General features: G+C 35.8%; 1 protein-coding gene across 3 annotated transcripts in view; it reads left to right on the top strand.

Moving 5' to 3' along the window:
- AP3B1 (adaptor related protein complex 3 subunit beta 1) overlaps positions 1-25,000 on the top strand; it is a 160,676-nt gene that overhangs the window by 117,639 nt on the left and 18,037 nt on the right. For 2 of the 3 annotated variants that reach the window (XM_038170320.2, XM_038170322.2), the window contains 3 exons: positions 9,248-9,479; positions 12,815-12,899; positions 23,944-24,041. In XM_038170320.2, coding sequence (XP_038026248.2) covers positions 9,248-9,479; positions 12,815-12,899; positions 23,944-24,041 — 415 coding nt within the window. Of the gene's footprint in view, positions 1-9,244; positions 9,480-12,814; positions 12,900-23,943; positions 24,042-25,000 lie in introns of all 3 variants that reach the window. The other variant, XM_038170319.2, reaches the window with a different exon arrangement.

Consider the following 25,000-nt stretch of genomic DNA (forward strand, 5'->3'; position numbering starts at 1 on the left):
ATGTTTTCAGTTTCTTTATGCTATAGACTCAAGAGGATATTAGAGGGACTGATGACTCATTAAAAAGCTATTGAGTATTGCTGTCATTAAATACAGTTACATCAGTGAGATGGATTTTAAAAAGCTCACTTCAGTGGCAGACTTTCTCACCTTGTTTTTTCACACTTTTCTCCTAATGACTTTGTGGTGAACAATGCCTTGACATATTAAGACTTAAAAAAGCAGTTCTGAAATGTTCCTGAAATAGTGTTGCTAGGTATGTGGTTGATTAAAATTTTCAGTTTAAATAATTTTTCTGTATTGTTGATTTGGATTAGGAAATGTTTCTTTTTATGGTTGCATACAGTTTTGGTTACTGTTCGTGTCTTTACCATCTGTGTTCTCAACTTAAAGGTGCCAGCAGGATTAGGGGAAGTTAAATGGGTCTTTAAGTTGTGGAATGGTGTTTAGGAATTCATGGCTGTAAAAGAAGGTTTGTGTACAAATTTTTACAATTAATTAATTTGGAATATTTTCATGAAAAATGTGCAAAAAATCATTCTACTTTTTCCACTGTAGAGCTTTATAACACCAGCAGTTTTTAAACATTATGGCTACATAAATCATAAATTTCAACTATTATTTAATGTGTATTAAAAGTTGCTTAATATTGAATTAGTTTTATTAAATTCTCATTGTCATAGTCTTCCTTCTGCTACATTTGTTTAATTGACTAAATCTTTGGAGAATGTAGATGATAGCAGCAGAAATAATTCATATGAGAACCAAAGTGGTTGAGAAAAAACTGCCTGCCTAATTTGTATTTAGTAATCAACTGAAGAATCTAGTACAGCCACAGCTACTGTTCAAAGCAATGTACTTAAATTCATTGAATTGATGCCATGAATTTTATTTTTGAGTTCCATAGAAGAATGTATCTTTGAATTTCAACATAGAAACAGGAGGTAACTTGATATAAATATTCACGTCTCTTAACAAACTATGAACTATATCAGATTACTTTTTTTTTTTTTTTTTCTATTTAAGGCCAAAAAATGAAGCTTATGGTAAACAAAACATGGAAAAGCTGTATTTTAGCAGAGGCCGCAGGTGAACTATAAGTTGCATGAACTAAGGAGTATAGATTTTTTTCAGGTTAAAATGAGTAAAATTATGTGCAAATGTATTATTGTTACATCAATATAATGTACCATTAAAAAAAAAAAAAGTTGCATTTAAGTACATGCAGAAATTCTACATCCATGTTGGAGAAATGGTAATGAAGATGTCATATGTACCAAGTTCAGTGCCGATTTTGGATTTTTGTTCATGTAGGTGGGTTACAATGCATTAAAGTCATCCTAATACAGCCAAAATAACACTTTGCTTCAACAAAATGTAGTGTCCAAGATTAGAATATAGTTATATTAAACCAGAAAAGATGCAATTTACATTTCAGCATTTGTAAATATCTGTGTGAGATATGAAATATGAGGAGTTACAGGCTGAGTTTACTGTGGTTTGTTGGTAATACTGCACAGTATTTCAGCCCACATTATACACTTATCCTGACACAAGAGGTCCATTTCTGGGGAAATGTTTGAAGTAGGTGCTTCTGCTGGAAGAAGTCAATAATGCAGAAATTGCAATACTGTAACCCTAGCTGTAAAATTATACCTTATAACCAGTAGGGTTCAGTATGTTTTCACTTTAGAGGTCTTGTGCTGAAGAATACTGGCTGTTTGCCAAAATCAAAATACTATATTAGAAACCATTCGTAAGAACTTCTTTGAAGTCATTTAGACTCAATGCCAAAATCTATATTAATCCCTATCTGCAGCATCCACTATTTCAAACTCATAATTAGGACACAAGATGAGGCTGACACCTTATTCTGTTTTTCCAGCTCTTCAACTGCTTTGGGTAATCTTCAGGCTCTCCAGTTAGGTGGTCACTGGAAGGGTCAAATCACTAAATTGAAGTAAATTATTTGTCCTTATATCGGGAGAATGCCTTGAGGCACCTAACGGCTGTTGCAAAGTTTAGAGTACTACAGACCCCAGAGTGTCCTATGGGGAAGAATGTGCAATTCTGAATTTACGCTAAGGCTTGTGGGCCATAATTAAGAGACAGAGCTCAGCCGTGTCCTTCATGTTTTATAAGAATCCTGATTTAATCATATTTCCATTTTGTTGCTACTGAAGCTCTTTCTTGTTGGAGTTTTAAAAAGATTTTACTGACATTATCATTGTATTATTTATGTTTTTCATTATGCACAGCATAAGGAAAAGGCAACAATGCCAAATCTCAAACAAAACAATGTGTTGTTGCAGTTTAATGCTCTGAGATCTATCATATGTGCAAAATTAAATGTATTTCACTGGCCCTCAGTTACACATAAAATACAATTTAAGTACAGCCTCAGTTCTAAAGGTGCTTGATTAGTCTGGTATGGGTTTAATAGAGTTTTCTGCTGTTTGTGATTAAGTCCTATTTCTCCTTCCTTTATATCATGAATTAATTCTTTAATGTTTAAGAACAATACTTTTTATTGAGATAGGGTTACTGGACATATGTGTAGATTTTTATATTTTAAGGGAACCAATGAGAAGTCTAAGGAACATAAAAAATTAAGAAATAGGGATAATTTAACATTACAGAAGATTTTAATCATCTCTAGATTCATAGACCACCTCGAACACACTACTTGTTGAAAGGATGGTTTTATGCCTGTTTGAGACCACATAAATATTAGAGAAAACAAAACAGCCAAGAAAGGGATTAGTTTTGGCAGTGTTACAGAGGCAGACGATGAAGAGTTATGATAAAAGCCCTCTTTTGCTTGCAGTTGATCATGTGATTAAAAAAATCAGTGGGAGATTTGTTTGTTGGTTTTAATATTCTTGTAAGTTTTTAGAGATGAAAACGTGATTCTATCGATGTTGGAATTCAGTAAAAAATTTTGGAACTCACTTTCAGATGTCTGAAATTGTTGGCCAATACTGGTTCAAAAATATGAGCATTAATACTCAAACTTTCAATTAGCCTCATTGACATGTTAATCATTTAGGGAAATGTAGAGCCTAAAAGTTGGTGGCAATTCAAAAATAATTGAATTAGAATGTGTTAGAAATAGAAGGTCTTCATAGTAGATGCAGCTTTAAGAAGGTGTTTAGTAGATGTATAGCAGTTGAAAGAGCCTTTGGTGGAAAGTTATTCTAAGTATTTACCAGAATTTGATATGATGTCATCAACAGTCTGTCTGTCTAGGCAAATTAGCCAAAGTTAAAACACTGTTCCCTGTAACTTTTCTGCAGTACAGAAAATACGAACTTGCTTGTTTGCTTTTCTGTTTTTTTCTTCCTTTTTGTGAGGATGCTGTCTGTTTGGCAAGCCATATTAACAAGATTGAAGTATGCTTCATTGTCAGGGTTTGCCACAGCCTCTTGAAATAATGGATGTAGGATGTTGAAATTCTTTCTTTTTTATAAATTATTAATTATTTTTGTAGGAGTTCCATAAAGAATATATTGCCACGTGCCCATCAGTAATATGTAACTGGTAATGGAGCAAAAGATCATACATATGCTGCCATATACTGCCACATTCTGCCAGTAGTTTTCTTTCCTTTTTTTGCCTATCTTTACATTTTTCTCCTAATACTGTAAACCTATGGTTAAGTTGTTCTTCTGGCTTGAATTGAAAGATCATGTAAATGTGGCTGGGCTGTGAGATAGCCCTTCTTCTCCTTTTAGCTGTTCAGAAGTTACTGGAGCATAGCCTTACAGTGAGTGTAGGAGAGGATATAGCTCTCACAGCTCAGTAGGTCATTCTTGGATTATGTCATGGATATTGCCAATAGGAGGGCAGTAGAAGGGCTACTTAGATTAAATGATTCAGTCCACTGCTTTAACAGAATGTAATTTAGAGGAATAGAATATAATTATTGTCATTCTGAGAAGAAAATATTTTTTCCAATGATACATGTTTTATCCAAACATATGTATATATATTTCAGAATCGGGATCAAAATTTAGTCTACGATTATTATTAAGACATTATTAAATAAAGGAACATATACAAAATAAAAGACAACAGACATAATTATGTGCTCTTTCATAAAAATAAAAATAATAACAATAATACATCATACAGGAAGGTCTCTCTAGCTCAGTGTTTTATATTAGGTTTAGTAAAACCTGTAGTGCTTCTTATAATAACAGGAAGTTGTTTGTTTTTATTACTTTGACCTTAATTATTGAGGACTTACTGATATGCAAAAACAAGTATGTTCATGCGCAGAGGATTTACTTATTTGTAGCTGGTCATCTTTTTTGTGATAAAATTAAAGGTACTGCTGGTGATCTTACACATTTCCTTTCATGTGGTTAATGAGTGGGGGACTTTTAAGGCAAAATCTTAATGTTGCCTTTCTTATTACTGTGTAAAAAGTAGGTTAAAGATATTTGCATCATCTTTGCAAGATAGGGATCATCTCTGACCACAGGCGGTATAGCATGGGGGCTAGCCTGATTCATACTGGTAGTTTTACCATGTGACATCACCATGGAGTCCCTACGCTGACTTTTAATTCTTGGTGGCCTTCAGTCATAGTGCGGTGGGAGGACAGTTGGTGTTTTAATTTTTGTATTTCCGTCATTCTAAACAGCTGTATAAAAAATAAAAGTTTTGCAAGTTTAATCTTAATAATCTTCACCCAAAAAAAGCAGACATGCTATGTCATAAAATAACTATTAGTGACTAGTTTGTATCCTATAAATCTAACTTGAGTTGATAATATGGTCCATTACCAGCTAACTGCACAGAGTATTTTTCATTTTACACTCTTCAGTTACTTTTTAGTGAAGTGTTAAAAAATATGAAGCTTTTCTCCTCTCTAAAATTGCACACTGTCTGTCTGTTATTAGGGAGATAACAGCTCTTATAAATGTTTCAGTAAGCGTTAAGTAGACAGTTATGTGCACTCTCATTCCACGCTTATTTGCTTACTGTAATAAACTGATAAAATATGTGTGGTTTGTCTCTGTGTATCTGCAGGCATCATGAGTCACATAGATTTCCTTTAGAAATAATGTTGTGTCTGCAGAATTGATTGGTTATTTTCATAAACCATCCAAAGGTACACAAACGACTTCTATTATTTAAACATATGCTATGTAAGATTTGTAGGGGATTATCTCATGGTTACTAGATGCTTCTTGTTCTATTAACTCTTTGGAGGGTTATTTTAACCCCTGAATGATTGCAGGTATCCTGCCCTGTAGGTTTCTATAAGCATTGCAAATGTATGCATTAAAAATGCTAAAATAAAAACAAAAAACTATTTACCAGACTCGTGCAACTGTTCAGTAGACTGCCTTACAGTCAAATCAACCTTTGTTAGCTCACAATCTTGACCAGCAAACAGATGTCTTAAGAATTTTAATTTTTCCTGGAATAAATTTCTTTGTTCAGGAGACATCTAATTTATTTATTTCTAGTACTGGCACATTAAATGCAACTAGAAATTAATGTCTTATAGGCTTTAAAACATAATTTCATTTTTCTGTCTGTCTTTTGCATGTCTTACGTTTTGTAAAGTATGATATTGAAAGTAAAAGTGAATGTCCTCACATGAGTGAAATTACGAATGAAATATGAGAAGTAATGCTGTGAGAGGCATAGATTAAATTCTCTAAGTAAAATTTGTAGGCAGATTTCAATAAGACTTGAGTCCGTGTCACAATTTAAATATATTGAGGGATTTTTGTGTCATGTGCATATGCATCTTTACTAGATATCTGTCTACTGCTTAGGTCTTCATTCCTATTAACAATGTTATAGAAGTTACATGCCTGCACAGAGAAGCAGAGCACTTCAAAATACTTGTTTTAACATGAATAAAACATATTTTCTGAGCTTTTTAATGAAAAATGGCTGGACTGTTTAATGAAATAACTTTGCAGTTATGTTTGTCCAGCCCAAATTGAATTAGATGTTACAAGGTAAAGTCTAAGCTTAAACTTAAAAATAAGATGTAAATTACGTTTTAAAGATTCAGTTTTATTAATTATTTTATCAATGCTTTAAGTGACAGTTTCTTGAGAGATTCTGCTAATAACCTGTTACTGCTGCAAAAATGGGTCATACATGTATATTCCTATGTCCTCTTTACATGTACCAATTATATGTATATATATATTTAAGTACCTCCTTTCTTATTTCCTGAAAACACAGGTTTTTTTGGAGAGTGTGACCTACTCGAATATTTTCAGAAATCTAAGCAGAAGAATAATTTGTTAAAGCTTGGGTTTAGTATTTAAAGATGTTTTAATTTGTGGAACTGTGAAGTTCCATACAACTAATACTTTTTTCATTCATTTTGCATTAGCCAGAAATCAGGTCAGGTCATGTCACAGGAGCAATTTTTTTGTAGTTTTAATTTAAAGGTAAGCTACTTTTGTGGTTTACCCCCAGCAGGCAGCTGATCACCATAGAGTCTCTCACTCTCCTCATGTGGGATGGGGCAGAGAATCAGAAAGGTAAAAGTGCAAGAACTCACATGTTGACATAAAGACAGTTCACTAGCTATAGCAAAAGCCAAACTTTGCTGTTTAGCACAGCAACACAAGGAATCCATTCGCTGCTCCCCATCAGCAGGCAGGAGCTTAGCCATTCCAGGACAGCAGGGCTCATCACACATCATGGTTTAATTGGAATATAAATGCAATCATTCTGAACATCCCCCACTTCCTACTCCTTTACCCCATTCTTATTGTCCACCATAATGCCATGTGATATGGGATGCGGCCCCTCTGGTTCCTTTGGACCAGCTGTGTCCCCTCCCAGCTCCTTGTGCACTCCCAGCCTCCTCACTGGCAGGACAGCATGAGAAGCTGAAAAGTTCTGGGCTCTGTGCAAGCACTGCTTTGCAATAAATAAAACATTTGTGTGTTATCACCACTATTTTAATCCACTTAAAATTATGATGCCCATATTCTTCAAGTGGTATTACTACTATTACTTAAAGATGGACAGAAACTTAAATAACTGGCTAGGTATTTTATTATATATTTTATTTGTATTTTTTTATGCTCACGCAAGTAAGACACTGTCTCTGAGAGCATTATGTTATTTCTTTATGCCTGAACTTCAGCATTTTACTTAAAATGTATTAAAAAATTGTACAGATTCAGTGTTGGGGTTGTAGAGTTTCCTCAGTTTGATATATTTTGAAACTGCCTTTTAATCTTCACTTTGAGGTTTATTGATAAATTGTTAATTTTACTTAAGAAAACTGATACCAGACGGCGTTTTTTTATTAGAGAAAGAAACAAAAAGTTGAAAGTTAAATCTGGTGTGGAAGTTTTTCTAGAAGTTCTTTGCCCAGACACATCAGTACATATTTTATTTTAATTACAGCCATGTAGTGGTTGAGTTTTGAGTGGATGGGTTGCCTTTTTGCTTTTAACTTCATTAGTTATTTGTCATTCACTGTGGTATGTGCCATACCTAATGTGCCTTCCAAAGCCACTTCTGGATACAAACTCATTTACTTACTTATGTGGTTTTCTTCAGCTTTCATCAATGTGGTGAGGACACTTCTAAACATTTAGTAGATGATCTTCACAGATACTCTGAGATGATAAGTATTACTAGCCTTGCTTTCTAGTTTAGAAATTGGTGCTCAGAGGTTACGGTCAGGTTTTTATGTGCTCACTAGCTTCTGAAAGTTTTCAGTAGAATTCTCTAGAGCCGTATTTTTTGTCTCCCATTTCTCATACGTCTTGTAGGTGTAAATCACAGTTCTTACCAGCTTCTTATATTACTGGAAGTGTTCACTAAGTCTTCAGATCAGCCTCTCAACGTTAAAAATGGCAGTCAGAAAAATGTAGCACCCTTTAAGAGTTTTGTAGGCAAGACAAGATAAAAGCCAGTTCTCCTTGCTTAGCTGCTTTGGGTGTTGGAACATCGTTTTATATTCAGTTGTTTCTTTCACTTTGTTACTCATTCAAGGCTATGAATATAGGGCAGAAGAAGATGGACACTCATCATGAGAACACACACGCAAAATTCAGTAGCTTATAGTGTATTGCGCAGACAAAATTTCTGTGCTGAGCATTTGGTCTTTTCAACCTCTGTGTTCTGTTTTTTGTTGGTTTTTTTTTGTTTGTTTGTTTGTTTGTTTTTTATTTTTTTGTAGTAACCTTGTTTAACAAACTCAAATTCACTCTTCAACTGTTTTCTGCATATTTTTTTCCTTCTGCAGTCTTGAACCCATGATTATAGATCTCCTGACCATCACTATCTATTGGTGATTTTTTGTCTAAATGTCTTTCATGCTGCTGCTTCAGGACACAATGGACCTAAATCACAGAATCACAGAATTGCAGGGGTTGGAAAGGACCTCAAGAGATCATCCGGTCCAACCCCCCTGCCAAAGCAGGTTCCCTAGAGCAGGTCGACCAGGCAGGGTTTGGAAAGGGCTTGGTCCAGACAGGCCTTGAGTATCTCCAGAGAAGGAGACTACACAACCTCCCTGGGCAGCCTGTTCCAGTGAAAATGACCTTGAGATTTGTCTAATGACCTTTGAGATTTCTCTTCATAATTGTGGCAGCAGGATGACTAAAAATATGGCATCATCTCTCTGCTCTATGCAGCTGTGGTTTTAGTATTTGATTGGTGTGGTTGTTAGGCAAAATTCAGTGGTTTTAACAAGAGAAGAAGAAATATTTCTCGCTGTGGTTTCATTATACATGATGGGTTTGGGGTCACCATTGCGTTCTGATGGTTAGAATAAAGAAAAAAAAAAGATTAAAAAAAAAGATAATTAAGGTAAAAAGACTAAAAGATTAAAGTTTTACAGATAAAATATATCAATAATATTACAGGTAAAAATCATTTGTAACTTAAAAAAAAAAGATTAAAATTAAAAGATAATTCAATGGATATTAAAAAAAAAAAAAGATAATTCAATGGATATCAGAATTAAAATATTAAAAACAGTTTTACAATGGAAAAATAAGTAAATACAGCAAAATTACATCTGCTAGTTCTCAGCACCATCAATGTTATTTTTAGACTCTTTTAAAGATAATCATTATTGTATTTTGTTTTTGGTTTTGAATGTGTCCTTTCATGTGTCTGGTTTGCCAAAATTCTGATCTGAAAGCAGGCATTCTAGCTGAGTGAAGTGTGTAGTATTTAATTGTTGTTTTATCTGTTTTTCTCTTACAACATTCACCAACTGTTGTTTTGTACTTAGCAGGTTACTACCCAAGTCTTCGTGCCAACAAAAACACATGAAATGCTTCATCGAATGACTGGAAAAGGATTATCTGCTCATTATCACTTCTCAAGACAGCCAGACATGTTTGGTGATCATATGGTATCTGTGCAAGTGACAGTAACAAATACAACTGATCAGAAGATAGAGAATATTCACATAGGAGAGACGAAGTTACCTCTAGGCATGAGGATACATGAGTTTAATCCAATAGGTAACCATATCCTATATTTTTAAGTACAGAACCTTAATATTTTGGTAAATTTCAAATATAGGAAAGTGTTTTTGTATAGTCATACATATATATGAATACATATACATATATATATGTATACACATGTGTGCATAAGTATACATATGTACATATACACATACACTCATGCAACTACCATCTCTTAGCTATTTTAACAAAAGTTTAATTCAGTTTCTTCCTACTTACATCTGACTTTGGAAACAACTCCTTAGATCAGAACTTGTATGCCTGAAAGTCTACCTGCTTGTTCAAATCATTTGAGTTGATATGATAAATTTATTTTCTCTTCCTGCAAACTTCAATTCTCTTTCAGCCTTTGTCCAGAATGGCTGTAACAGGCTATTATTAAGTATCAGGTTGTGATTTAGATACTCATAATGATCTCTGTGCCAGGCTTTACAGAACATTTATGGGTTTATTATTTGATTTGGTGGCTCAGAACTTTCTCATTGTTTCTCTTGTAAGCTTTCAGCAGTAGATTGAAAGTGTTTTAATCTAGTATGGCTGTACCATACTTTCATAAAAAGTGGTTTCTTAGATTAGGTACTCTGCTAATTCAGTAAAGCAATGCTGTAGTCAGGTCTAACCTAAACTACATGTATTTAACTTTCTGCCTTCTGATGTTTGGATGTTTTCTTTAACTCTGAAAAAGCTATATACATTTATGTTCAATAGCTAGAAAAGCAGTTATGTTTCCATCTGACAAAAAGCAAAGTATAATTATTTGAACAGTCTAGCAGGAAATGTAACTACTTCCGTCACAGACAACAAATGTTTTGTCAGTGTTTTTCAGTCAAAGGAATAAAGTAAAAGAATCATAGAATGGTTTGGATTGGAATGGACCTTTAAAGATCATATAGTCCAAACCCCCTGCCATGGGTAGGGACACCTCTCAGTACGTACAGTTGCCCAAGGCCCCATCCAGCCTGTATTGGATACTTCCAGGGATGGGGCATCCACAGATTCTCAGGACAACCTGTTCCAGTGCCTCACCACCCTCTGAGTAAAGAGTTTATTCCTTATAGCTAAACTAAATCGACCTTTTTTTCAGTTTAAAACCATTATTCCTTGTCCTACCACTATAGGTCCTTGCAAAAAGTCTCTCTTCGTCTTTTTTTACAAGCCCCCTTTAGGTACTGGAAGGCCACTGTAAGGTCTCTCTGGAGCCTTCTCTTCTTCAGGCTGAACAGCCCCAAATCCCTCAGCCTGTCCTTACAGGAGAGCTGCTCCAGCCCCTTGATCATCTTTGTGGCCCTCCTCTGGACTCGTTTTAATAATTCTGTGTCCATCTTATGCTGGAGGAGCTGAACACAACACTCCAGGTGGGGTCTCATGAGAGCAGAGTAGAGAAGGGAGAATGACCTCCATTGCCTTGCTGGCCACACTGCTTTTGATGCAGCCCAGACTCAGTTGGCTTTCTGGGCTGTAAGTGCACATTGCTGGCTCATGTCCAAGTTGTCACCCACCAGGATCCCCAAGTCCTCCTCAGAGTCGCTCTCAAACTATTCACCCCCTCGTCCATACTGATGTTTGTCACAAATTCGTAAAAGTAGATAACTGGTAATGTTGTAAATCAGATCACATAGTCAAAATTAAGTCATGTATAGTCAGTAGAATTCATTTCTGCTATGGGAGAAGAATGCGAAAAAATCAGGAATTAATACGCTATCCATTTCAGGTTTCTTAAGTTCCACAATACAATCCTGTTCTTTAAATTATTTATTTCCCACTTTCATGTGCTATCTATCCTGTGCAGCCATTTGCTTCTTTTGCAGAAAATGAGTTATATATCAGCAGTTTCTTCTAAAATTATGTTTTTTCTCACTTAGTTGTAATTTCTTATATTCTTTCTCATTTTTTCTAGAAGTTAGTGTATATGTTGTGTTCCTCTTTTTACCTGTTTTTTTATGTTTCCAGCATTTGGAAAATATGTCCTATAATTTGCCCAATACAATTAAAAGTAGTGTCAGTGTAGACAGGTATTCCTGCTGGAGTGTACACCTAGCATTGCCTCCATCACTGCAATTTTGGTTGGTGATTGCCCTGATTTTGCAAGTATAAAAGGGCAAAATTATTTCATCTAAATTCTTGTGCACAGTATTTTCTTCTTGGCTAGGTGCCTTTGAAACTCTATTTGAAAATATTAAACTGAAAGATGTATGTAAAGTTTAGGAAGTTGGAGCCTATAACCCTTTGATGCTTGACACAGATTTCTTTCCTGGAAATACTTTGTTTTTCACTCACTCTCTAACATTAGCTTAGCTTTTGCCTAATCACATGTTTTTCATATATTTTTCCAGAAGTTAATCTAGATATAGTTAAATTAAGTTTCCTTTTGTTGCAGAAAAGCAGTATGCTCTTCAGTTCCTGAAAAGCATCAAATACATGAATGAATAAACTGGAAGAAGTAACCAAACATTTTTTTGCCTGTCCAATCATATTTATTTGAATTCCTTTCTTTTAACAGTGGTTTTAGTTTTGTTTTTGTTTTTCTTTTAAGTTTCAAACAGCTAGACTGCTCCAATGTTTGTTTTTAATACCTACCTTTGTATTAAAAACAGCTTTTCTTCCAGCCAAAATAAAGCCTTATGTCTACAACATTAAGGAAATAGCAAAGAGATCTAGCCAAGAAACTAAGAACAAGCATGTTTCTTGATACCTGAAATTGAGAAGTGCCTCACAAAAATTATCATCCACTTTGAGTTAATAATCTCTCTGCTCTCTTCCATAAGTAAAGCATAGAGAAATATTGGGAAATAAATATATCATACTAATCATGAATAATTTTACGTTATACTCTTCTTCTATTACTTCATGTATTAATGTGCATTTTATTAATATTTGTTCTTTTTTACTATTTATTAACTAAATTTGCAAACTGATGTTATTCTAAATGAAATGTCAATGCTGGATCTGTACACTAGCGAAGAGATACAATTTCAATATATTTTTTTCTGTAAATAATTTCCCTTTTTTAATACATATTTTTATCTACTTGATGAGGCTGCAGGAATGAAATGCAACATTCCCTGTGCAACAATTTCCTTCCTGTTCAGGAAGGAAAATGGAAGTGTAATATTTGGGAGAAACCTGCTTTAAATTAAGCTACAACAATCTGTTTTTTGTTGTTTGATTGGTTGGTTTTGTTTGTTTGTGTTTTTTGTTGTTGCTGGTGTGGGTTTTTTTGTATATATATATAGATAGATTTTATGATTACATGAAATTTGAGGGTTTGCATCTGGGCTATTGTGTTCCTTTGCATGCTTACTTCACCTGTTCAAAATATTTTTATGTAGAGTGCCTCGAGCCTGGGGGATCTGCGACTGTCTCAATGGGTATTGACTTCTGTGATTCTACTCAGACTGCCAGTTTCCAGTTATGGTGAGTTCTAAAGGATGAGGGAATGGAAATCTTCTAGGAAAATAATGGGACATGGCATTTAATTTTTTGGCCCTAAGTGTAACTTAGAAGTTTACTTGGCAGTATCAGACATACTGTTTAATAAATGTTTAAATAACTGAACATCAGTTCACAACATGCTGTAAACCAAATGTGTTTTTAGCAAAATAAGATACAATAACTGTTCTGTTTTACTGTTACAATGATTATCAGTTTTCTCGGGTCTTGCCTTTTTGTTTAGCACTCGCTTCTCAAAACACACATTAGGTGGTAATCTCAAATCTAGGTTTAAAATTATATGTCTAAGTGCAAGAACTCTTTGACAGGTTGTGTTTGGGACTGTTTTTCCCTTGGGACAAACAATATCAAGTAGGATAATCATTAACTCATTTTCCAATTTGGAATTACTTCTGTTCCTGAGATTTTATTTTTTTTTTCCCACTCTTCTCGGGATTCTTTTTAATAACATCACATTAAAGGGAGCCATCAGATCTGACCTAGTATGCTGGAATGTTTTGCGTATTCTTCCTTATAAGAAAAAGAAATCACAAATCAAAAAAGCATATAGTGTGAGCAATTTTATTAACTCAAATGATTATTATGGCTGTTTATAATCTCTGTAACATGACTGCATGAAACCAACCCCGAAATTTGCAGGCTAACAACGCATTTTCCTCATGCTGTAGATTCTTTGAAATGATTAGAGAGAGAATTACAACAAATAAGTCACTGGCCAACTAGATTTCGTCTTATATACTTGATTTACATTTTTAATGGACATTATTGGCATATTCATGATCCTCCTTTTAATGAGGTCCATTGCATTCTAGGCTAAAAGAACCTGTTCACCCGGTGAGAACTCTGTTATAAAGCAGCACTTGAAACCAGGGGAAAAAAATAAAGGTGTCTGAACATTACGAATGAATAGATGTGGGAAAGCAAGGCTTCTACTTTTAAGAGCAATTCAGGCTTTTGCTGGCTTATATAGTCTTTAAAACTATGCAAAGGCAATAAATGAATCTCCAAGGGTCATTTTTTCTCCACATATTTCAAAATATTTTTCTTTTGATGTATTGTTGCAAGAATCACTACATCTTTCTACAAAAATAGATATTTAATAGGCATTCAAATTGCAGCTTTCCAAATTAGGGAAAACTCCAGTCCTTTCAGAAATTACTGGACCCATTTCTTCAACACTATGGGAATTTTAATGTACAACTACTAAGCACAGTTTGCACAACTCACAGGTAGGAATATAGGTAGAAGTAATAGCTTTATAATGGAAATGTACCCAAGTGACCCCAGAAGAACCACTGATGAAGTTAAATTATCTGTGTTAGGGGAAAGAAGGTTTTACTATTGAAAATGTATATTTTTTTCCTCCTTGAGCCTACTTCTGCATACTTAATGTGTAGTCATTTTAAAGATAGTAGTACCCCCAGCAAGTTGTCTGTAGCTTGCAGTTTTTTGCACGTCACACAGTTTCATAGCATAGAATCATTAAGGTTGGAAAAGACCTCCAAGATCATCTGGTTCAACCATCCCCATACCACCACTGTCACCCACTAAACCATGTCCCTAAGCACCACATCCAACCTTTCCCTGAACACCCCCAGGGATGGTGACTCCAGCACTCCCTGGGCAACCCGTTCCAATGCCTGACTGCTCTTTCTGAAAAGAAATGTCTCCTCATTTCCAACCTAAACCTCCCCTGGTGCAACTTGAGGCCATTTCCTCTAGTCCTGTCACTAGTTATCTGTAAGAAGAGGCCAACCCCAGCTCCCCACACCTTCCTTTCAGGGAGTTGTAGAGAGCAATGAGGTCTCCCCTGAGCACCCTCTTCTGCAGACTAAACAACCCCAGTGCCCTCAGCTGCTCCCCATGGGACTTGTGCTCCAGGCCGTTCTCATGTTCGTAGCCCTTCCTTGAACACACTCCAGGGCCTCGATGTCCTTCTTCTACTGACGGGCCCAAAGCTGAACACAGTACTCAGGGTGCAGCCTCACCAGAGCTGAGTACAAGGATTAGCTGTTCTGCTGACTACACACTGCTGTAGCTGGTCTGTGTGCTGTTTGCTAGAATTAGGGAACAATTTTGGACTGTAGCCCAATGCAAGTCTTGTTTGGGGAGGGAAGTTCCATTCTAGGCAATGCAGTTTCATAGTTGCTTCAAAATGAATAAATGTATTTTGTTTTTATTTTCAAATAAAACATGCTCAGTTTATCAAGCAGGAACACTTTTCTAGAAAAGAGCAGATATTCTTCTTTAAAGTACATATTTTCAGTATACTAATGATTTGGTTCCAAACTTATACCATTTATTGCTAAGAATCTTAGAAGTGATGAGGATAAGCAATGTAGCATAACACATTGATTTTATGCAGATCATCACCTTTATGTTTTGGGAGGTCTGCTGTATTAGTGATATATAAAAACTGATTACTTTCTCCAACATTGCCTAGTAATTGTTTATTATTTTCCTATTAGACAAACAAGACAGATCAATAATCCTGAACACCAACCAGACTATGAGTAACATCACTGTAAATAGATTTGCCTCAGACCTCAGTGGTGTATTCATTTTAATGATTTGGACAATGTGAGTCCAATGACAAAGCTCAAGCTAAGTTTAAAATTAAATTAAGAATAGGAATTGCTTACTTTGTTCCTTTGCTAATTGACAGGGCCCTGTCTCTTTGAGACTAGTTCTTAGAAAATTGTGTAAAAATAGATTTAAAAGTTTGTTGCATAAAATTTGCTGGTTTACTGTAAGAAATATAATATTATTCAAAATCATACCGATGTCAACATCATTGCAGAAATTGTTCATTCTGATGTTTTGGGGGCTGTGTATGAGAACTCAACTGAAGCCTTTTTAGCCTTTCATACTAATTAAAAAGATTTTTATCCAAAAGAAAGAATAACTTTAAAAAGTTTGTTTAAATGTTGTTAAAATATATGCACACAGGTGTCAATATTCTTGTATTTCCTGATAATGTATCTTTATGAAAGACATTATCAGTTATTTTGCATTTTTGTTAGAAGCATATTCAGCAGTAAAGTGTACCTGATCATAATAATTTTCTTTAGTTGTTCTAAAAGGGAGCACTTTGTCTTGTATCAAATGTAATTGATCCTGAAGCAGTGTAATCACAATTACTCACTTTCTTAATTGGCCTGCCCAAAATCAGAAAATGGAAACCGATCGGCAGTGTTTAAATCAATAGCCTTGTAGTAATGCTTGTGGGGGTAGGGAGATAGTGGTAATGGGTAGATCAATTGGTCTTAGATGCCAATCATGGACTGTGTGTTTTGCATAGCAAATACTGCCTTTCTGTTTGGAGATGTGCTGGTGTAATAGTGGTTCAATAAACACAAACTGTAAAAAGATAAAAAAATAATGTGAGTAATAAAATATTTAAATCTCTTTCTGAATCTGTTGTACAAATCAAGGACAATGAAGGAGAAATTGTATTATAGAGAGGCTAAGAGGTCTGAGCTTTGAACGACTTCCCTAGTAAATGCTATTTTTATGAAGCAAAGCTTACCAAGATCACACATCTAATTAAAAAAAGGTGAAACACCATAACTTGAAAATTATTCCTAATGTATTTATTTAGAATATGTATCAGGATGCTCACCCTATGTATTCATAAGGCATATGTATCTTTGTTGCCATTTTTCATGTGCCATGTCCTTGTAGAGGCATACTGCTTCAGTTATTCCGGTGTTCTGCACAGTAATGCTTTTCTCAAGTGGAAAGTTGTAGAGGAATTAATAGAGGTACTTGGTTGTTTTTTTTAAAAGATTTTTATGATTGTTACTGTTCCTATTTGGGCCACTTTTTACAGACTTTATAAGCAGGATAGGCCCAACCTAAAAGAGTAAAGCCATTTGTCACTGGGTAATGTACGTGCAAGATAGTTGTTAACTCCTAGTTAAGCATTAATATACCCACCACCTCAGAAAGGGACCTGTCTTTGCTGGGCAGGCAGGCATCAGTGAGCAGAGGAAAGGTTAGCCTCCTCAGCTCCCTGGAACAGATCCTTGGCGTTGCAGACTGACTGCAGTATAATCCACTGACCGTGGATTACTCCTTTTTTGTCTGTTTTCAGATTTTCCTCTCCTGTTTTCTGTGCATGCATTTAGAATTTAAAATTTCTGGCAGTATTTGTAAAAGCCGGAACAGCTCCATTGTGTTTTAGGTGTCTGGTGAGTGACTAAATGTGAACAGGAGATGTCCTATTTATAACCTGGAGAGCTGGAGAGGGAAGGAAGCTTGTCCTTACCTCCTCTTCCCTTTCTTTTTCATCCCCTCTTCCCACATTCTCTTAGCTCTTCCTGAAGCTGTGGAAGAACCACAGCTTTGGAGATAAAATTAATGTACAGAGAACCTGTTTTATTCTACCCTAATCTTTTGAAAACTATGCAGATGTTGTTTAGTTGTCACTGAAACAACATGGGATAGGGAATATGTCCATGGTGTGCATCTCTTCATCCAAACCTAGTTTTCTCAAGGTTTAAATGGGAAGAGTACAGTCAGAGCTCCCTAGAAGAAAGACAAGTGGCATGACAGCAACAACTTCTGTGCCTTTCATTCTTACTCTGAATGATAAGATCATGGGGAAACAGTGTGACATGTGACAGAGGTTTTTACAGGCATGGGCAGGTTATCTTAGGTAGCGTATGGAAAATGCTGAATATTACCAGAACAGCTAGGACCGTACTATAGTTAGGCTGTTAGAAGAGAGAGGAGTTGTCTGTTCACCTCATCTACCCTGGCCTGTAAAAAGAGAGTATTGTATTGATTACTGCAAAAGAGGTTGGTGTAGTAGGGAGAATCTAGCAACTTCTTAAATGAAGTGAATACCATGAATGAAATTTGAAATTGTTACAAGATCTGCTGTCTGCAAGTTCTACCTTATTGCAAACACTTTTGCTGTAAGTTTTGTTATTGCAAACACTTTTGTCTAAGGAAGAGGAAATTTTTTTTTTTTCATATGAGATTCTCTGATCTCACTTTAAGTTGATGTAGGACTCTTCCCAAGCAGAACTTGTACCTGCAAAAAGAAATTAATGAAGAGGATCAGTTAGGTAGCAGTCAATATTTCTTTTGAGTGCAAAAATGTATGCAGGTGTACATGCTTGCACAAAATCATCTAATTAAAATTATGTAGTAGAATATACTATGGAATATATTAAAAACTAACATTAGAGAAGCAGGACTGATTTCACATCATTATCAATTGCATTTTTACTTGTTTCTTGCTGTTTCCTTCTCTCATGCTTTGTCAGCACATCTCTAAGTTGTTTACAGATGTTGGATATTAAGAAAGCAATCCAGTACTCTTCTCTTTACTTCATTACTCTAAAGTAGTCAGTTGGCCTAGTTCCAGAAAGCAAATATATCTAGATAGATAACTGACCAAGAGAAAGCAAAGCTGGGCATGAACAACTCTAATTTCTTCTATTTCCTAGGCCTTTTTTCTTATAAAAGCTGGATAACATTTATTCCTTTAGCAAGAAAGTATGCACAAACTCTCCCATAGTGATTCATTCCATTTTTTGCAGGAATTTAGTGTGTTGTCCTTCCTCTTCCGCTCTTTCTGTCTAATTGTCTGTGGAGGTTTTTCTGAATACAAGACAAAAATAGTGAGCTGTTTTATCCATAGATGTATTCTGGGTCAAACATCTACCACTCTGCACTGCTGGGAGTAAAGTGAAAGAGGAGCACATAAATAGCAAGAAGACTATTCCCCAGCCTTTTGCTAAAATGATAATAACCTTTAAAAAGTAAAACTTCAAAGACTGCCATTGTAGAATCTGAAAAGTGCTCATTTGGAGGTGATAACGTCATTTGTATTAGTTTTTAAAATGTTATATTTGTAAAGAAGATATTTTTAAAGAGGACTTTTTCCTCAAGTCTTTTGTAATGGCAAAGACAACTTCTTTCATGTTTACCTTTTGGAGCCAATCCTTTTTGAAAAAGAGGAAGAGATGGGGAATAAGAAAAATGGATATCAGTTTCAAATGACAGGTGCTAGCTACTCCCACTGCAGCCATCTGAAGGAGAGTTAAAACTGTGTGTCTTCCAAAGAGTTTAATGTTAGTCTTGCAGTGTCATTTATCAAAGAGATGGTAAGTCTTCCTGAGTTCCTGTGGGAGCATTATCATCTCTCATTTGTTCATCTTAATTGGGTACATCAGAAGATAAATTCATGTGATTCTTTGAATTACATCATGAAAGTTGTGTCTTACGGAAGTGTTTTAAAATGCAGTGTGTACAGTTTTAACAGTTATTAAGGCAACAGCAAGTAAAACGATGTCTGACTGTATTTGTCCCTAAATTCACAAATCAAAACAAAAACCACATTGCTATGTAGTGGTGAGGAACTGTTTTCAAACACCCTCATTTGATTCTTTAGAGCTTCCTACTGCAGACTTCTTATTAAGCATAAATGTTCCACAAAGGATGTAACTTACCAATTTTAGTAGCTAATATCAGAAGATGTACTCTTTAATTTTTGAAATTTAGAAGATGTTACATTTTGTGGGCTCAGGAAACTTTCTCTTCGGATACATTTCTTCATCATTATTTTCCAGGAAAGTTAGAACACCACCACGTGAGAGATGTTTTAGTGCAACCAATTGTCTCACAGATTCTTAAACACTAATACATTCAAGCTTTGATCCACTTCTGCAGATTTTTATTTAAACATTAGTTATATTAGTTAGGATCTGAAGTAATGTGTTGGAATTTAGTTTACTAGATTTTGGGGGAAATTACTCGTTGTACTGCATGACTCAATTTTATTATTAAACATGAAACATTATTAAACATTAAACATTACTAAATGTTATTAAACATTAAATATTATTAAACATTATTATTAAACAATAAACATTAGATAGCTGATGAAATCTCCATCTTTGGAGATACTCAGAGCTCAAGTGGACAAGGCTCTGAGAAATGTGAACTAAGGTGGCCCTGTATTGAGCAGGAGGTTGAAGCAGGTGATTTCCAGAGGCCCGTGTAAGCCCAGATTATGGAACTAGGAAATTAGTTCTGTTAAATTAGATATTACTGCTTGTCTAATATAAAGGTCTAATGAAAGAGATGCAAATCAATAAATAAAATCTCTATATTTAGTCTATAATGTGTGACGTGGAGACTAATAAAAGAAAGGGACAATGATTTTCTCTGGCTGAAAAATAAATTTACTGTGAAGGATGCTGAACTTAAAGTAATGCAAAGTAAACCAGACGTTGGCTAAAGTGAGATTAAGATCAAAGTGTTTTTGAAGAATAACCGGACATCAGATTCTGCCTGCAGACTATGAATAGTTCATAGTTTATCAAATAATATCTGTTAGTTTTTAATCACTAGGGGAAAAGGAAATGGAATGCTTTTTAGCAGCAGAGGTAGTGAGTGGTCCTCTCAAGCAGCTATAGCCATTTAAAACCAAAGCTATGCTCATGCTTTTATTCCCTCTTAGGGTGAAAAGATTGTTACAAGCAAGCATTTCAGTGCAATCTAACCATAAATGTTACGAGTCAAGTTTATGTACAAATGGCATGTCCAGTCAAAGTTGGGCATGAATCGTTATTATGCAAAACTGTTAATCTGTTTTATGCTGAATTATTTAATGCATATCATGTTTAAATATGAAAGAGCATTGGCTGGACAATCAATTGAACAATACTAATGAAGGTATCATTAAAAGTTTTAGTCATATAGTCTAAGTAGTGTATATATAAACAGTAAAAAGTTATGGGGCAGTTGATTAAAGAGCCTTCCTTCAGCTCTTAAGCTGATGGAGTTCTCGATCATTTAAAAAAAAAAAAAAAGATATTACTTCTTTATTTTACAAGGCACTTGATCCTGCAAGCAAATCAACCAATCCCTGTTCTTTTGATATCTTAATGTCTTTAGAGATGGATGACATTTCAGTAATATAGGAAAAAAAATGTGAGAATTTCTTAGCTAAGCAGATTTTTTAAAGGAGCACTTCATAAATGATTCTTAGTAAAATGAATACTAGCCAGGTTTTGAGATAGTTTCACTGTGTTTAATAATTTTCAACAAAGGTGGCATTCCTGCTGAATTTCACCTGTAAAGCCCATCCTTGAGATTGCATGCGTAAACATAATTATCACATCAGAAGTTAGAAAGAAATTGTGTATTTGTTCCAAAGATTTGCATGTGAATTTGCGTTACTATGGTAAGTATTAAAATCTAGTAATAGAACAATAAAAAATTTTCTGTTTTTCGAGTGGCTTTTCTTGCATCTTTAGGAGGGTGGAGACACATTTTGTGTATGAATCATCTGACATGCATTTTGTGTATGAATCATCTTGTGCTATTTGTTGCATCAGCCAATTCAATTCCAGAATTTTAAAGTTGCAAGGTTATTTGAAAGAGAAAAAAAATCAGTAACATGCTTGAGGTTAATTTAAATACTGTCAATCAAACACATTTTCCATTCTAATGATTGCATCATTGTATTTAAGTAGGATATCTCAGGCATATCAGCAATCAATATGTATTGAATATTTGGTACATCAGCAAAATAAAAGGTGTTCTTTTCTACAAATTTCTCATACTTCAAACCTTTAACAAAGGTTCTGATGGGGTATACTGATCCCGAATTGCTAGCTGAATCCTATAAGCTACGGTTAGTCAAACATAGCAGAGTTTCTGTGGAGAACTCCAAGACAAGATAGTTGGAAACTTAGAGAATTTAATGGGTGAGGAGAGGAAGTTCACAGATTCATTGAGTAATTCGAAGGGACCTCTGGAGGTCATCCAGTCCACTTAGCCTGCTCAAGCAGGGACTTAGAACAAGGTTTGCCAGGACAATGTCCATGTGGCTTTTGAATATCTCCAAGGAGGGAGACTCCACAAGCTGTGCATCACCTACACACTAAAAGAGTGCTTCCTGATGTTCAGGGGGAAACATTTGTGTTACAGTTTGTGCCCAATGCATTTTGTTCTGCCACTCTGCACCACTGAAAAGAGCTGTCTCTTTCCTCATTGCACTGTCCCTACAGGTATTTGTAAACATGGGTAAGATCCCCGTAAGTGTTTTCTTCTCCAAGCTGAACAGTCCCAGCTCTCTCAGCCTCTCCTTATGGGAGGCATGTTCCAGTCCCTTCTTCATTTTTGTAGTGCTCTGTGGGACCCTTTCCAGTATGTCCAGGTCTGTCTCATACCAGGGGCCCAGAACTGGACACAGCACTCCGGGTGCAGCCTCAGCAGCCCTGAGCAGAGGGGCAGGATCACCTCTCCTGACTGCTGGCGATACTTTGCCTAATGCAGCCAATACCATCAGCCTTCTTAGCAGCAGGGACCCATCGCTGGCTCACGTTCCGCTTGGTGCTCACCAGCAACCACAGATCTGTTCCTGCAGAGCTGCTCTCCAGATGGGTGGCCCCCAGCCTGTCCTGGTGCCTGGGGTGGTTCCTCCCCAGAGGCAGCCCTCTGCACTTGTTGAACTTCATGGGATTCTTGTCAGCCCACCTCTCCGGCCTGTTGAGGTCCCTCTGGATGGCAGTACAGCCTTCTGGAGAATCAGCTACTCCCCCTGGCTTCATGTCATCCACAAATGTACTGAGGGCGCACTCTACCCCTCTGTCCAGCTCATTACTGAAGATGTTAAACAGGACTGGACCCAGTGGTGACCCCTGGGGTACGCTGCTCATTCCTGGCCTCCAACCACTTTGCACCACCGAGCACTACCCTTGAGGCCCAGCTGTTCAACCAGGTGTTGATCCACCACACTGCTCATCCAGCCCATGCTTCAGCAGTGTCCTGGTTTCAGTTAGAACAAAATAACTGAAACCAGGACAAGCAGCTTCCCTTGGAGGATCTTATGGGGGACAGTGTCAGATTTCTTCATGGAGTCCAGGAAGACAATACTGATGGTTCCTCCTTTATCCATCAGGCTGGTGATTTCATTACAGAAGCTCATCAGGTTGGCTGGGCAGGGCTTCCAATTGGTGAATCCACGCTGACTACTCCTGGTGATTTTCTTCTGCCTCCATGTGCCATTGCACTGTTTGATCACTTTCCCAGGGATGGAGAGAAGGCTGCACAGCCTGTACTTCCCCGTGTACTCCTTCTTGCCCTTTTTGAGTTATGTTTGCTTTCCTCCACAGGCACTTCTCACAGTTGCCACAATAGCACAAAGATACGGAGAGTGGCATCACAGTGATATTTGCCTGTGCTCTCAGCACTCATAGGTGCATCCCATCAGGGACCATGGATTTAAAAATGTCCAGTTTGCTTAAGTATTCCCAGACCTGATCCTCTTCAGGGTATGGGATGTATTTCTTGAGGAGGAATCTATAATATTTGATAGTAGTATACTACTAGACATAGTTTAGTCATTTTTGTTTGTTTGGTTGTTTGTTTTTAACTCTGCCATTATTAAAACTACCTCAAATTCTGCAGTTTTGCAGTGTACTTTTAAATCAATCATTATGCTGTATTTGCATTTAGATATGGAAAATGTTACGAAATCATTTTTCCACTCCCAGATTTGTTGTTTTTATATATTTATGTTTTTATGGGAGGGGACGGGACACCACAATAGTGCTTTTTGTCGTAATGTATACCTTTGATAGGTTTAGTCCTATTTCTGGGACAGTTGTTGCTGATGACAGAATTTGTGAATAAAATTTTTACCAAAAGAATTGAGAAATAAATAATTTTATAAGGATATAGTTTGTTTGATGCTGTATAGATTACAAATAAATATTATCATGAGTAAAAGCTACAGAAATATGAGAGTATTCACACTATATTTCGTATTATTTGTATATTTATATATTATTTCACACTATATTTGTACTGGTGATGATGGATCAGCTTTAGTGATATAAGGAATTAGCAGACTTCTGTATTAACAAGGTAGAAATCAGGTAGTTTTTATACTGGTTAGATATTTCATAGTAAATTTGGAGCTGATAAGTACAATTCTATTTTTAAGCACTTGATTGAATCTCCTTAACTTCTCTTTTTGCAGCACGAAGGATGATCATTTCAATGTTAACATTCAGCCCCCTGTCGGAGAACTGCTTTTGCCTGTCACTATGTCAGAGAAAGACTTTAAGAAGGAGCAAGGTGAGAAATACTATTTCAGGAGCTTCAATAAACATATGTGGATCAGAAGAAGTTGTGTGGCTTTTATCAATTTCAAAGTGTACAGCAAGTGCTTTCAGTGTAACTGCTTGTGTTAGTTTCTATTAGTATTCAGTCTGATACTAATGATTTAATTTTAAAATATCTTTAAAAGGACATGCAGTGCTATTTGACAGGTGTTTGATGTCACTTTAAAAACACAAATCTCACCATTTACCCTGGAACAGTCTTTTGGCTCAGAGAGTTTTGGCTTCCTATCATGAAATAATAATGAGTTTCCTACTAGCAGGAAAGCAGAAAGTTGGAACCCCAGCTCCAAGAAATAAATCAAACACACGTTGATATGGTGTCTGTCTTTACTAGTATTTTTTTTCTAAGGCTGCTTTTCAATACTAGTAGTGTACGTGTTCTTCAGCTACTCTGAAGTTTCATCTTCTTCCTTCAAGCACTTCATATAAAGACATTATCAGAATAATGTTTTAGAAGGGTGACATCTTTTTTGTACTTCAGCAGGCATTATTCTAATGTTGTGTCTTTAAAGAATGTAAGTTTCTGCTCCTAGTCTGAAGCTTCGTAAGAGCTTTTAGTGACTCGAATGTTTTATACAAAATAATTAGAGAAAACTGTAGTTAGCTTTGACTTGTTGTTAAATGCAACAATTCATACTCTTACCCTTAATTTGAATGTAGTTCTTGGACATCTCAAAATATAAATGATTGCATTTTGGATGCATTCAAATGTAATAGTGTTTACTCATCTATCTCAATGTATGGGGATTTACATGTGTAAATCTCTTCACATTGAGATGAGAATATACCCATGGGATCCTATCTCATTGCTGTGTAAGGCTCAGAAACTCAGTATATCCATCAAGCAGTCAACAACACCAATGAGTAATGCTATGTATTATTAATTAGTGCTTTTGAGCAGTTCTTGGCTTT

Source organism: Anas platyrhynchos, chromosome Z (assembly GCF_047663525.1).
Source record: "Anas platyrhynchos isolate ZD024472 breed Pekin duck chromosome Z, IASCAAS_PekinDuck_T2T, whole genome shotgun sequence".
NCBI lineage: Eukaryota > Metazoa > Chordata > Aves > Anseriformes > Anatidae > Anas > Anas platyrhynchos.